Source organism: Toxotes jaculatrix, chromosome 10 (genome assembly GCF_017976425.1).
Source record: "Toxotes jaculatrix isolate fToxJac2 chromosome 10, fToxJac2.pri, whole genome shotgun sequence".
NCBI classification, from domain to species: domain Eukaryota; kingdom Metazoa; phylum Chordata; class Actinopteri; family Toxotidae; genus Toxotes; species Toxotes jaculatrix.
Window position 1 is genome coordinate 2,434,819 of NC_054403.1, and position 14,154 is coordinate 2,448,972.

Below are 14,154 nucleotides of genomic sequence, written 5' to 3' on the forward strand. Positions count from 1 at the left end.
ATATATTCAATATTTGCAGTGGAGCAAACAGATGGAAAAAGCGTGGCACTAAGTGAGCGAACTGAGGCAAGGATCAAAATCTTCTTAAGTGAAAGAAAGAGGCTATTTCTGCAAACATGGAAGCCTACATTTGTCATGGCATTGTGGCAGTGGGTGGGGTAGAGGGTGGGGGCTGGGGGGCTGAGAGCTGAGGGCTGGGGGTTAGGAGATGGGCTTTGATGGAAGAAGCAAGAGAAGAGAAAGGACCCATCTGTTCCCATAGTGGCAGATAGAAAAAGAAAGAGAGGGAGAACGGACGCAAAGGAAGAGGAGGAAGGTAAGAATGAAAACACTTTCACATTTTGTTTGAATGAAATATTGAAGTTACTTTCACTACTCGTTTAATGCAGTCTGCAGCTGGTCTGCATTTTATATCGCACTAAGTTCATCTGATGGATGTGTGTGTTGTAGTGAAAGGTATGAGATGTTAAGGACTGGTATCAGATGGGGACAGTGTTGCATGTGTCAGGGCCAATATAATCAGAGTTACTGTACAGCTGCAAGTGGCGATGCAGTGGCTGGGTCTCTGTATTAATCACAGTGCAAAAAGGGAAATGAATGAAGTATTGGAATCTGAGACAGGATTTTATGAATACTGAAGTCATAAATTTGAGTCCGCCCAACCCCTAGAAGATTTCGACCCAACAACAAAAGTCCAAAACATTTTTTAATTACGCTGTGGACTGTTCTTTTAGTTTCAGCTTCTATAGGTAACACACCCGATGTTACCCTCAAAAAGAATCAGACATATCATAAATACAAATTACGAAAAACAAATGACAGACTAAAACAACACATGCACACACACACACACACACACACACAAAACAAACACCTACACAAATCTTCATCTTCCAAATTATAGCTACAATAACAATGAAATACTGAGGAACATGTGGACTTTACCCTTTGGGGAATCACTTGGATCCCAAACTGTTTGGCATGATTTCAGCATAGTCCTGTACAGTATAATCTATAACAGGGCACAAACAGAGAAAAAGCCATTCATGTCTCCATGGAGAACATGTGTTGCAGAACATTATAAAGCTAACTTGAAACAGATGGTTTGACATCATCCGACCAATGATGTAAAATTGATATTTGTGCACATTGCTACAGAAAACTAAGGATTCTCTTAAATCTGTGTAATTCAGGTGGTAATAACACAGAAAACTATGGATGATACTTACAGTCAAGCCTGAAATGATTCATACCCCTGGCAAATTTTGACTTAAAGTTACTTTTAAATGTAAATAAAAGCTGAGAAATATATTTTTTTTAGTGACTTTCAGTCGTCCAGAAGAAGAAGCTCTACAGCCTCCCCGAAGGACCATGCTGATTTTTTGTCTTTTCTATTACCTCACAATATATTTTTCATTCCCACAGAGAAAGGTTGCGTAGTATTACGATACAGATTATGTATTAGACCACTGCTGGTTGTGACCACAGTACGGGTTGGATGCATCCTCAACTGTGACTGCTCAGGTGCAAGTCTGTCTCACTGCAGCTAGGTAAATAACTTACAAGAACTTACATATACAGCTTAAACAGAGCTTTTTAACCTGACCTGACACGCTGTGTGTTATCAGGCTACAATAGCCTGCTGCTGGGCTGACTGAGCTCTAATCGTGATCATGAATGCAGGGGATGATATTGCTGTGGCTGATTGCGGCTGCTGGTGCTGGTGTCTATCACGTCTGAGAGAAGCATCGGGTCCTGATCCTGACCGTCTGCTTTCTTGGCTCATGTTAAAAGTAGTCACAGTACAACTACTTTAAGCATGTCCACAGCATCACAGATGAAACCACAGCAGCAGCAGCAGCAGCAGCAGCAGCTGTAGTCTCAGCAGTAACCATGTCCACAGTCACAGCTTCAGCCAGCACAGCCAGGCAGAGCAGCTGCAGCTGATCACAGCTCAGCGGCTGTCTACTGTCACAGCTCGGCCTTTAGAAAGGACGACTGAACAATAAATCCATCATGTGACATGTCCGCTCATCTCTCCTTTCTGTAGTGTGATATCTGCAAAATGTTTCCCTAAAGTGGCAGTGTATTAGAACTGAACTGGACCAACACTAGCTATTCCTGTCAATAAGGAGGAATGCAAAAAGTAATGCAAAATGCAAAAACGTTTCCACCATGACCCTTCTGGGGCTCCGTACTCTGTGTCATATTTTACAAATGTATTTCTCAGAGGTTAATATTAACATGTCAGATCCCAGGGAAGAAGTTTGCTGGCATTTAACAGTCTGTCCCTTCTGGCTTTTGCCCTCTACTCTCTCTGCTTCTTTAATCTCATTACTTTAACACTGTCCTCCTCCTCCATTCATCCTCCCTCCCTTTCATCCTTTATTCTCTGCCCCCCATGCTTTAACTGAAATGGTATACCCTCTAACTTAATTAAATGAAGCATCTTCTTACTGACACAGACACACACTTACATCCCCCAGTGTCCTGTACAGCAGTCGGCAGAGCCCTGCCCTCTGTATTTTATGGTAATTTCCTTCCATCTTCTGATTGCACCTGGTAGATTGTCTCCCCTGTGGGAATACAGTGGATGTTTCCCATCAGCTTTCACTGACTGCTTCAACACATTGGTGCTATTGTGACATTGGTTGGTGTTTTTTTTTTTTTCAGATTCTGCAGTGAGAAAATGTTCAAGGACAAAAACAGATTCAAGGCATTTATTAGATTTATGATTGAATTCTTTCCTCCCTGAAGTTAGTGAAGACACCAGGGATAGGAACCTACTGAAAAATGCATCTTCTCTGTTGGTACGAATGAAGGGCAGGTGATCATGGCGAGTAAAAGGACAGGAAGAAGGAGAGGATATGGGCTAGAACCCAGATCCCTGACATTGGTTCAGTGAGTCAGAGTAACATTTCCCACTTTTCTCAAAATATTTCTTTGACAATCAATGTGGCTGCCAGCAGCCAATCATAATTCAGCAGCTTGTTATTTCCACTGTGAATCCAATTAAATCAGTGGTCAAGACTGGTCTGTAGGTTTATGGTGTCATAAAGAAGGAGTGTACCAAGCTTTGGAGCAAAGGAGCCTCAAGGTGGCACTACAACAAAAAACATTTACGTTTAGAGCCTGAATTTCAAAAATGACTTGATCTAAATTCCAAATTCCTTCTTGTTCTGCTCCCTACAACACACTTTTATCACTTTGCATCATACATTTGACTTTTTGCAAGTTAAGCTTCCTGCCTTTTCACTGAGATAACCCGAGTTTCATCAGCTCGTCTGAGACGGTTTCTCAGATTCTTCTGAAATTCAGTGTGAGCCAAAAGCTTCCCATATGGCAAACCATTGTAAAGAAACACCCAAATACATAACAGCACAGAACTGAGAAAATGATCATAAAAACAGTACAAGCAACAAATCAAAGGGCTATTTGAGAATTTTTTCTCTTTGTATTTGTTCTGCTGCTGAAGAAATTTACTGCTGCCTTTACCCAATGTGTCATTAATATATTTAAACTGTTTTGTCACACTACAGGGATGAAGAATCATCTCAGACTCCAGTGGATTTAAATACACTGAGGACGCTGAAGATTTCTGTTAAGTGAATGTTTCCCACTAAAACATGTAGCCAAGATGATGTGGATTATTCTCCTCTGCCTGAGCGACGGATGGATTCAAACACCCTCAGCTGCAGCGGTGACCCCTACACCCTCCTCTGCACCAGTGACGCCCACTGAAGATGAGAGCACCCAGCTGGTGGTAAATGAAAATATATAAACCTTAGTAACAGCGGTCTGTGAATCACACTGTCTGAAGTATTAGTATGTGAATAAATCACTGATATCCAGTCCACTCATCTGGAGAAAAAACAGAAATATCAGTAGCAACTGACTGTGGAATGTAAACGGACTGCATTTACATAAAGCACACACACTTTAAATAATTAAATTAAATCTGCCAATTACATTAACAATACACAGGACTCACACATGTACAGAGGTGTCATAAATACTACACCCTTACCCTTCAGATCTCAAGGGCACAGAAAACAGCTTCCTGTTACAGCAGAGATGGAACAAAAGTTCTTCAGCTTTTTTTTTTTTTTCTTTGGAAAACCTGCCAATCATAACCCACAGTCAGGTTGTGAAAGGCTGCCAGCTTAGTAATACTGGCAGTATTACTAAGACTAGTAATACTGGTGGCATTACTAATCAACATTCACATCTGCCCGGTACAGGTAGTGTTATTCAGAATCATTCAGTTAGTCAGATAAAAAAAAACCTTCATCCATACACAGGTCAAAAACACAGCCCATCTTCACATTTTTCTTCAGCTCTCACCCAGAAAAACAACATCAGAGCTGTGGGAAATGTGACAGAGTAGGTCATGAGAGTCATTAAACCGTCCTGGCATCACACAGGAATGTGTGCACATGATTACATCTACAATACAGTCATTTCATGCAGCATAGAGCCTTCTGTGAGCTTTACAGCCATTTACAACATGTAATGCAGTTCACAGCATGGATGGTGGTCTCAGTCCAGTCCAGGGTTGTCTTATCGCCATTTGTTCTAAACCGAGGAGAAGCCTCCACAATGTGTGAGTTGGAGTGTGTGTGTTTGATTCTCACTGACTGTGGCAGGGGATCTGTGACCACTGCATCAAACTCTACGAGGCCAGTTTCTGCCTTTAGTTTTGTCCATATCAGTTGCACTGAGGTGGTTTCACAGGTTGTTGAGGTAATGCCAATCTGACTGGACCCTAAAGTGTGTGTGCGTGTGTGTGTGTGTGTATCCTGGAGGACCTTCTGTGGAATGTACACATTAGCAAATAAATGCTGAATGTAAGCCAGGGCCAGATGTCTGATGGCCTCCAGTTTCATGACCACAGGCAGGGAATACAAGTCCATTAAATCAAGCCTCTTCTAATATTCATGGGGTAGCTCCTGCACTTGTTCTGCCAAATTACAATTAAACTTGTTTCCAAGGTAGTTGTAGATTGTAGTTTGGGGTTCAGTGTTTTGCTCAAGAGCACAGCAACAGGTGAACAGGATCAGGAAGTGATCAAATCTGAAACTCTGTGATAACTGGGTGACCTGCTCTGCCTCCTGAGCCACCATTTGGGCTTCATGTTGTGTGAATGAAGCCTGAATCTGCCTTTGAACTGTCAGTCACTACATCAGCTCACGTACAGGAGTGAAATGAGTGAAGAACATCCTGTTAAGGTGATTATTTGTCTTTCTTATAGGACTGGTTGATGAAGTATGGCTACCTTCCACCTTCAGACCCCTCCACTGGACAGCTACAGGCCTGGACCGCTGTCACTAATGCCGTCAGGGCCATGCAGAGGTTTGCAGGCCTCAAAGACACTGGAGTTGTGGGTGAGGATGACAGACAATGGCTGTAAATGACTGCATGCTTTGTTTAAGATGCAACGCATTGATCTTATTGAACACCAGACTGAACAAAGCTCCTCCTTTGTTGAATCTGGCGTTCTGTATGTGACTCAGATGAGGAGACAATGGCCTTGATGAACAGTCCACGATGCTCCCTACCTGACCAGGAGGAACCATCCAAATCGCTGGCCAACCAAGAGGGCAGAAACATAAGGAGGAGAAGAGGGGCTGTCTCCAATTGGACAAGCAGGAACATTAACTGGAGGTGGGACAAGATTACTTTCTCATTATCTAGACCAGATTATGTTCTTGCTAAACTGGAGCAAGCATAAGTATTTTCCATTTTCAATAACTGTGGGGTATCAAGCGTAATGGTTTACAGATGCACTTTTGCCTCAGGTCATCTGTTGTTGGATAAGGTTTCACCCTCTGTGTCTCTTTTACTCACAAACACCCACTCTCACATTGTCAGGTTGCATACATATCCCTCCTCTTCCCGTCTGTCCCGGGAAACAGTTCGCTCACTGGTGTTCTATGCTTTAAGAGTGTGGTCAGATCCAACACCCCTGGAGTTCCATGAGGTTAGTGCATCTTAGTTGCTTGGTACTGTCATTCTTCCACAACAAAATGGAGTACACATAAGTGGTACCTTTAATGATGTAAGGGTTAGATCGTGGATGAGATCTTACAGGGTTAAAGGATTGAAATCCTTTTTTCGTCCCCATTCGTCACTCCGTTCTGTGGTCCTCTGTCCCCAGGTGAGTAGTCCAGAAGCAGCTGACCTGCAGGTAGACTTCCTCCATGGTTCCCACGGCGATGGCTATCCCTTTGATGGGGCAGGTGGTGCAGTCGGCCATGCTTTCTTCCCATCAGACCCAGCTCGGGCAGGAGGAGTTCATTTGGACGCAGAGGAGGAGTGGGCCTTCAGACAGCCAGGTGGATTGATGTTAAGAAAAGTTCTGTGCAGCTCATCTTCTTTTATGATGTCAGTTTGGTGAAGACAGTGCTGACAATGCTGAACCGGTCCCTCAAATGGAAACATTAGTAACATTAGTGTTGACAGAGTCAAAAGTGGTGAGTATTTACCAACGTGGACGCCAGACTAGATTAAAATCACTGACCGAGGCAGGTTATGCTAAAATCACCTCTCCTGGCGAAATAAATCCGAATGGAGATTAGGCCTGTAAACAAGTGCATTCTACAGTGGCTTCACTTTTTGCACACTTTGCACTAATCTACACTCAATAACCCATACTCACAGAGTGGAAACATGTTTTCAGACACTTTTGCGAGTTCAAAAATCAAAAACTGAACTCTTTCATTTCCAAAAGTCTTCAGAGCCTTGATTCAGATTCTTTGTAGAAGCCTCTTTGGCAGCAGTTACAGCTTCAGGTCTTCTTGGGTGAATCTCTACAAGCTCTGTACACCAGGATTTGAGTTCAAGTTTCTCTCATCAGACCAGAGGATCTTTTTCCTTCAAATGCTGTTAGTCTATGCTGTTAGACTCTAAGAACAGTAATACTGTTAGTCGGTTAGTCTGTTGTTTTTTTCCCCCCTGTCCATCAGCTCCATCTTGTGGTTTGTAAAGAACATCACCACCTGCTGGCTGCCTGCAGGGCTTCTCCCCCTTTCATCTAACTGATTTTCTCTCTCCCTCGTTCCTAGCCTCTGAAGGTACAGACCTGTTCACGGTACTGGTCCATGAGTTTGGCCATGCACTGGGCCTAGCTCACTCCTCATCTCGCCACTCAGTAATGAGACCGTATTACCAGGGTCCTGCTGGAGACCCCCTCCACTACCGCCTGGGACCCCATGATCTAGGGCACATCACTCAGCTCTATGGTAAGAATTCTCCTCAGCTAAAATAGACCTTTCTCACACCTCTGGTCAAAAAGTCGCCATGTCCACCTGGAGAATTTAGCCAGTTTCATGATGATTATTCAGTCCTTGTTGGCCTGTAAGAATGCGTACAGAACAAGAACTAAGTCATAGTCATTACAGCATCATCACAAGAATGACTTCATTGTTGTGACTCTGACTATTGAGGACAGCTGTGAACCAGCTGCTGGCCTGACCTCTGGCGTGTTATTGAGGAAGTACAGACAGACAGTACCGTATGTTCGTATGTTGCCAGTTTTATCCTGCATATTATGCTCAGATGCTCGTGTGAAAGCCTTGTATTGTAAAGATTCAGAGGATCAAAAGCAGCACGTTGTCTGCGATGAAATGTGTGATTGCACTGTAGTTCTCAGAGAGTTCATTGAGCCTTTGCATAAAGCCATGCATGCTTCCTCCCAGACCGTCAGCAGCTCTTGAGATAGATGGTTGTGCACTTGACTATGTAGAACCCTTTTCATATGAATCAAGCAGCTGCTTTTTATACTTTCAATACATCCTTCCTCTTGGCTGCATTTTGGATGTAGGGAATTTACTCCATCTGTCGTTGGACCGATAACATGGAAGAATTTTGCATTTGCCACAAGAGATTGATTGAAATTTTGCACATATGAAATGACCTAAGCTTTCTCATGAAGCAAGCACCCTTTCTGTACACAGTGTCTGTGCTGCATTTCCTGTCCAGCCTGTTGTTAGAGGGCGCTGCAGCCCCACACATCCACAAACTATGGTAGCCAGCAACCCAGGAGGTCATGGAGGGGTCAGCCTGTGTCCGCTCCCATGATCTTCTAACTGACATTAGTTACAGCAGGCACACGTCTTATTCATTGTGCAAAACACAGAATGAGACTATTTCAACTTCCTTTTAATTCCCACGATTACCAACCTTCAGGGACAAAACAAAATTGTCAAAACGTGGAGACATTTGTCCTCTCTCACCCAGTGTCACTCTCATTTTAACATGACTTATGGTTTTTAAATGAATCCCCTCCAAGCACAGAGCGTGCTGACCAGAGCTCCCAGAGACTGCCATGTTAAACTGAGCTCTTAGGTTCTTGTCAAGAACAGAGATTATGGGAGTTTTTAAAACTGTGACAGCTCCTATACCATAAACAGTAGGGACATGTTTAATATGGTGTCTTCACTGAAGTCTTGTGATGCTCATGTTGAAATAATTGTGTTGATAGGACTTGTACTTTTCAAGCTATGAGGACATTTTTTGATGACAAGTTGTGGCTTATAGATGCTGTTGTCTGCTGAAGACACAGAGTGGTTTGTCTCTATATTTACATTCTGGTCCAGGGGCCCCAATCACCACAGCAACCAGTGACTCAGCAGTATCTGGGCAGAAGTTCACAATTGTGATTGACTGATTAGATTAACTCGTCCTCTCATGGGGACGAGCAGGAAATATCAAACATCAGCTTTAAAACAGGTCAACACCGCCGTTGCTGATGATATTAACAAAGCTTTAAAATCAGTGCCACAAATAACATCACCCATAGTCCTTCAGGTCTTCCTGGATGAGTGCTCCTTCACATTCACTTGTGTGCAGTCACAACCACAAACTCTTGTCTAGAGCAGCCTCCTTTATTATCGTTAGGGTTAAACTGATGTTGATGTTCTTGATTTAGGTAAGAGGAACCAGCTGCTGGCTACCGACGCTGCTCACCTCGCTCCTGAGCCTCAGTTGCGCCACAGAGCCCACCGCCACCATCAGCACAGACATGGGTATGCTTTATAAGATAAGATGAAAGAAGAAAAAAGTAAAAAGAAAATGATGAGAGATGTTTTCAGCTTGGAGCCACACTGGGGCTCCCCACAGGGGGGGGCTTGGAGTAGAGCTGATTGGTGGTTTAATCCCCTGCTCCTCCCTGTGTTCTTTGGCAAGATACTGAACCCCAAATACCAGATATTATCCAGAGTTGCCCTTTCACACATGCAACGCACAACTGGTGATTGTCTGTATCAGTTGTGTTACTGGAAATACCGCCTTAGGTTTGGACGAGGGGTGGTGCCTCGGTAAAGCCCGCAGTAAGCTGTCAGCATAGAAACATCATCAACACGCCCACTCACTCACTTGCTGTGAATACTCTGGGCTGTGACCTGCTCTATTCACACACTGGCTCAAAGTCAGTTTAATGTCTGGTTCAACTGATTTGGACATTTGTGTTCACTCACACACTAGAAAGGTTCAGGGTTGCAGTGTGTGTGAAAGCAGGTTTGTATTAAAAGAAGCTTAAGAAAGGATCTTTTAATGTTTGTAAAAATGAGGTATTGTTTTTATTTGCTGAAATGAATCTTGGATTTTTATCCTACCAATAAAGGCATGGAGCTCTTTATTTCAGTCTCCCTGTGTGTTTTCTCTCCTTCAGCTCCTTCATAGATCGCTGTAACACCAGTTTTGATGCCGTGGCAAGGATCCGAGGAGAGACTTTCTTCTTCAAAGGTCTGAATACAGAAACAACTGACTCGTTAGGCATGCCACATTAGAAAATGGATATTTAGGACCCACTCATATCTTCTCTCTAAACCACTCTTTTATTTCTCCTCCATTCTCGCCCACCTCAGGTCTGACAATGTGGCGTGTCAGTGGGGCGGGTTTGGTGTCGGGGCGTGGGACTTCGGTCCGGAGGCTGTGGAGGGGCCTTCCTCCGGACTTGCCTCGCCTTCATGCTGTACTGGAGAGACAGTCAGATCATGCCATCATCTTTATCAGTGGTATGTTCCAATAATACTGTAGGAATGTTACTTTATTTTGACATCATATTTCATAGAAGCATTTGGGGGTTTTCTTTTTCCCCAGAGACTTACTCATTGAAAGCGTGTGTGAATGAATGAATGAATGAATGAAATAGTCATTGAGTGAATTCAGAATTAAATAAATAAACAATTGATGGACTGAAAGCACTATCACTGGCCATTTGATGAATGTGGAGGGAGTCAGCTGACCAACAGCTCGTGTCTTACTGCAGGTTCCCACTTCTGGCTGTTCAAGGACTTGTCCCTGCAGGAAGGCTACCCTCAGCCTCTCTCTGTGCTCAGGATGGGTGTGGACTTTGCTGGAACAGATGATAAGGATATGGAGGAGGCAGCAGCAGGGAGGTGGGGCCTGATCTGGGACCCAGAGGAGGGTCCCAAGTGGGGAAACATGGGAGATGCTGAGGAAGACAAACAAGAAGACACCTGGACTCAGCTGCTTAGAGAAGGAGTCAGTGGCATCACCACAGACAGCAATGGTGGGGACACAAATTGTGCATAATGTATTTTAGCTTCAGATGAAACAAGACCAGGTCAAAACCTGGTACATGTCTGGACCTCGTATGGTCACTATGAGAAATTGAGGACATAGTTGAAAACTGTTCTGGAGCCACTATAAACTACTGCTTTCAGTAGAAAGTAGCTAAAAAGTGGATCAATGTCACTAGACAGAATCACCACACAGAGAAGTTAAAGATGGTGGCTGTGCTGTGATTTCAGATGGATTTACCTGTAAAATCATCAGAAAGAGAGAAAGTTAGAAGAATAAGACTCATAGAGAGGTGTGTCTGTGGAGGGGAAGCCCGACCTCACCCTTTTGAGGAAATACTGAGAACTCTCTTTTACAGAAAGTAGCTAAGCTTTGTTCCACAAGCAAAATGTCACTAAAGGGTCTGAAATCAGAAAATCTAGAGAGAAAGGCACCAAATGGGCAACACTGCCTGTAAATACCCCCTGATGATGTAATAGAAACTGATCAGTTCATTTCGAATGAGCAATGACCACCAAGGAAACTCCATCAACATCAGGTGGACTCAGACACCACACCAGATGAAGCATCATGTTGATCTGTAACTGCTGGATTTGGACACACAGTTTCAATATATCAACAAAAAAAGGTGATATTTTGCCAACTTGAAAAGTTAAAGTGTTAAATGTTGATTACATTTGCTTCATATAAAACTGTAAATGACTTCAAGTTAAGTAAGTACAGAGACTGTAGACAAGAGTACTGGTGATAATCTATGGAAATGTACCATGACAAGTTGTGTGTTAGCATCATCCGTCTTATCTTAATGATTATTATCTAGCTGAAGATTTGACAAATTACACGGGAACCACTGGATGGTGGGTAGATGACAGCCGCGGTCATCAAACAGATGTTCATCAAACATAGTAATGACAGTGAAAAATGTACTGTAGGCTTAAAAGTAAAGTGTTATTTGGAAAATGTGAGATGCAGTTCAGACCAAGTGAAACAGATAGGAGCAGGAGATTGTTGTAAAATAAGAAAACCCTTTGCAATCAAATGCAAAAACATGTAAGATGATGGTCCCTCTGTCCTCTCCAGGCTCCGTCTACCTCTTCAAAGGAGACTCCTACTGGAAGTTCATGTTTCCAGGCTCCTCGCCCCAGGATGGATACCCACGATCCTCGGCTGCAGACTGGCTGGACTGCCCTGACTCCACCTCATCCTCACCTATCATAGACAACCTGTCCTTGGCTCTGTCTCCACCTGCAGGAAGACAGGATCTCAGGGAGAGATGGAGAGAGGTTAGCGAGAAGGAAGAAGCAGGAGGAAGGTGGAGGCACAGACATGGAAATACACATAAAGACAGACAGGACGGAGATTCACACATCTGGGCGCAATGCACTTGCCAAAATGGAGCACTGAGTGAGAGGACAGCATCTTTTATTGCTGCCTTGCTCCTGGGCACATGGATACTTTTGGCTGTTTAAAGCCACACATGACAGTAAAAGTCAGCTGCGTTCTCTAGAGAAGGGGATGTAACAGAGGAGAGCACCCCACCCACATACACTCACCATATCCATTCATTATACTAATAGTAGTAGAATCAGATCAAGAAGCATTTTCTTTTAATAATGAAATTAATATATTAATATATTAATATACTGTTAGAAATCCATGCTCAGGAGATGTTCTCTGTATTTGTGTGGTGCTTATTTGACAGATAGACGGGAGTGAACTCCAGCACAAGTTGAGGACACCCCTGGTGACCGCCCTACCTGAGTCAGAAGGTGATAGGTTTTTGGTTGTTGTTAGCCTTTGAACCTTTATATGAAATTACCATCAAAGGTTCTTGTTAGAGAGTCACTCAAAACCACCACAAAGAGACGCAAAACAGCTGCAAATGAAAGACAACCACTACAAAGCGATGAAAACCACCTCCAAGGGACCCCAAAGCCCCCACACAAGTGAAGAAGCACAGAACACTGAAACTTCGCTTGCCTTTGATCCAAGTTAATATCATAACCAGGCAATAATGTCACCTCCTCTGTACAGTGTCTGACCTACCGCTTTTTAGATTTTTCAGCAGAGGATGAGTAACTGACAGACAGCAGAGGTCGACAGAGATTAGATTACAGTGCTACGGACCGAGAGCTTCCAAATCAAACTTCGCTCAGCTATTTTCATTTTCTGTTTTAAGTTGATATGAGAAGATGTCTTTCTCTACTGTATGTACAGTGCATAATAGGATACATGTCTTTTTTATCTGTTACACGACTGGAAGCTAATTAGAGCTGTCCTATAATGTGAGACAGTGGGATAGGGTGGGATTTGAATCATTTACCAGGACTCAGACACATTTTCCACTCAGTTGGACCTAAACAAATGTTCCCTAATGAATCCTGGTGCATCATTCCTTTTTCTTTGTTCACAGTATTTACACAAAGAACGTCTTTATCTATCAGTGTATTATACTTTTGGACACAGTTAATGCATTGATGGTGTCTTGGATCTGTTGGAGCTGTTGGATCAGCTCATTCCACACGAGTATGAATTCAAAACCATTCCTATTCTTTTTGATATACGGGCAGAGAGCTCCTTTACTAAAGGCCATGTACACCTGTTCAGGGGTTTTTGGTCTTTCTGGCTGACTAGATCTCTGTTCAGGTTGAAGCTGAGTGGAGCTGCGAAGTCACCGAACTTCATAACCATAATCTGAGGTGAATGGTGCCTGCCTCCTGTCCCCAGGTTTTCATGGGAAGTATAGCTCATACAGATTAGTCTGACTTTGTCTTCAGTTGCTGCCTAGTTTAAATAATCTCATACGGCTGCTCAGGTTACAGTTTGGTTAACTTGGATCAAAGGCTTTACTCTCTTTACTCATGCCCTCTCAAGAGGTATCAAGTATTGAGACTGTCCTCCCAAGAAAAATGACAAAACCAACATGTGCTTACATTAAAGTGACAACCCTATGTAGCGGATTAGGACAAGTGGACTTTTATTATAGAGCTGCAGATGGATGCTGGCTCCACCTGACAGAATGGGAGGAATAAGAAAACCAGCTGCGTTCTGACTTGACAGCGCTGACACATTATTCTAAGGTGGTTTAGCCCTATGACCTTTTAAATTTGCTTCATTTATTTTTATGTAGTTGTGTCAGTTTGTTACACAGATACAATCAAACTATGTAACACCTACATTAGCGGAATATATTTTGTTAGTGTTATTTCTGGATTGTAGTTTGATGGCCGTCAGGGTGTCAGTCACTTCCCCGCACTGAAACGTTTACTGTGCATGAATTACTGTAAATAAAACAAATCATCTCATGTTGTGTTTGGTCTCACTGTTGGAACAGTCCTACCTCAGGTATCAGATCATGGTTTAAAGTTTAAAATATTTTTGAATAGAGGCGGCGTATTAGCATATAATCTTGTTTAAACAGCATTTCAGTTCCTGTGTTTACAGTTTTTTTTCCCCGATTGCGAAGACACATTTTCTGAAACCATTCACCATTTTCTCAAAACGACAAAAAAAAGGTCATTCTCATCTTTCCAACCAGCTAACTTTCTGGTTCAGGTGCAGACATCACAGTATGAGAAATTCAGGGGTGCCAGTCATTTTGACAAGGAG

The 14,154-nt window shown here is 43.0% G+C and overlaps 1 protein-coding gene across 1 annotated transcript; it reads left to right on the forward strand.

Moving 5' to 3' along the window:
- Positions 1-264: 264 nt before the first annotated feature.
- Positions 265-13,833, forward strand: mmp17b (matrix metallopeptidase 17b). Its single transcript, XM_041048714.1, has 12 exons — positions 265-316; positions 3,540-3,763; positions 5,252-5,384; positions 5,514-5,664; positions 5,872-5,980; positions 6,158-6,335; positions 7,065-7,241; positions 8,930-9,026; positions 9,671-9,744; positions 9,867-10,016; positions 10,271-10,534; positions 11,626-13,833. Exons 2-12 carry the CDS (start codon positions 3,638-3,640, stop codon positions 12,012-12,014), a joined length of 1,848 nt encoding a protein of 615 aa, XP_040904648.1. The 5' UTR covers positions 265-316; positions 3,540-3,637; the 3' UTR covers positions 12,015-13,833.
- The last annotated feature ends 321 nt before the right edge of the window (positions 13,834-14,154 follow it).

Bases quoted from the DNA above. Each gene is read 5' to 3' on its own strand.
- mmp17b (XM_041048714.1), top strand. From the start codon at position 3,638: ATGATGTGGATTATTCTCCTCTGCCTGAGCGACGGATGGATTCAAACA. The intron at 3,764-5,251 runs GTAAATGAAAAT...TCTTTCTTATAG, and splicing joins ATGAGAGCACCCAGCTGGTG to GACTGGTTGATGAAGTATGG. The intron at 9,027-9,670 runs GTATGCTTTATA...TCTCTCCTTCAG, and splicing joins CACCATCAGCACAGACATGG to CTCCTTCATAGATCGCTGTA.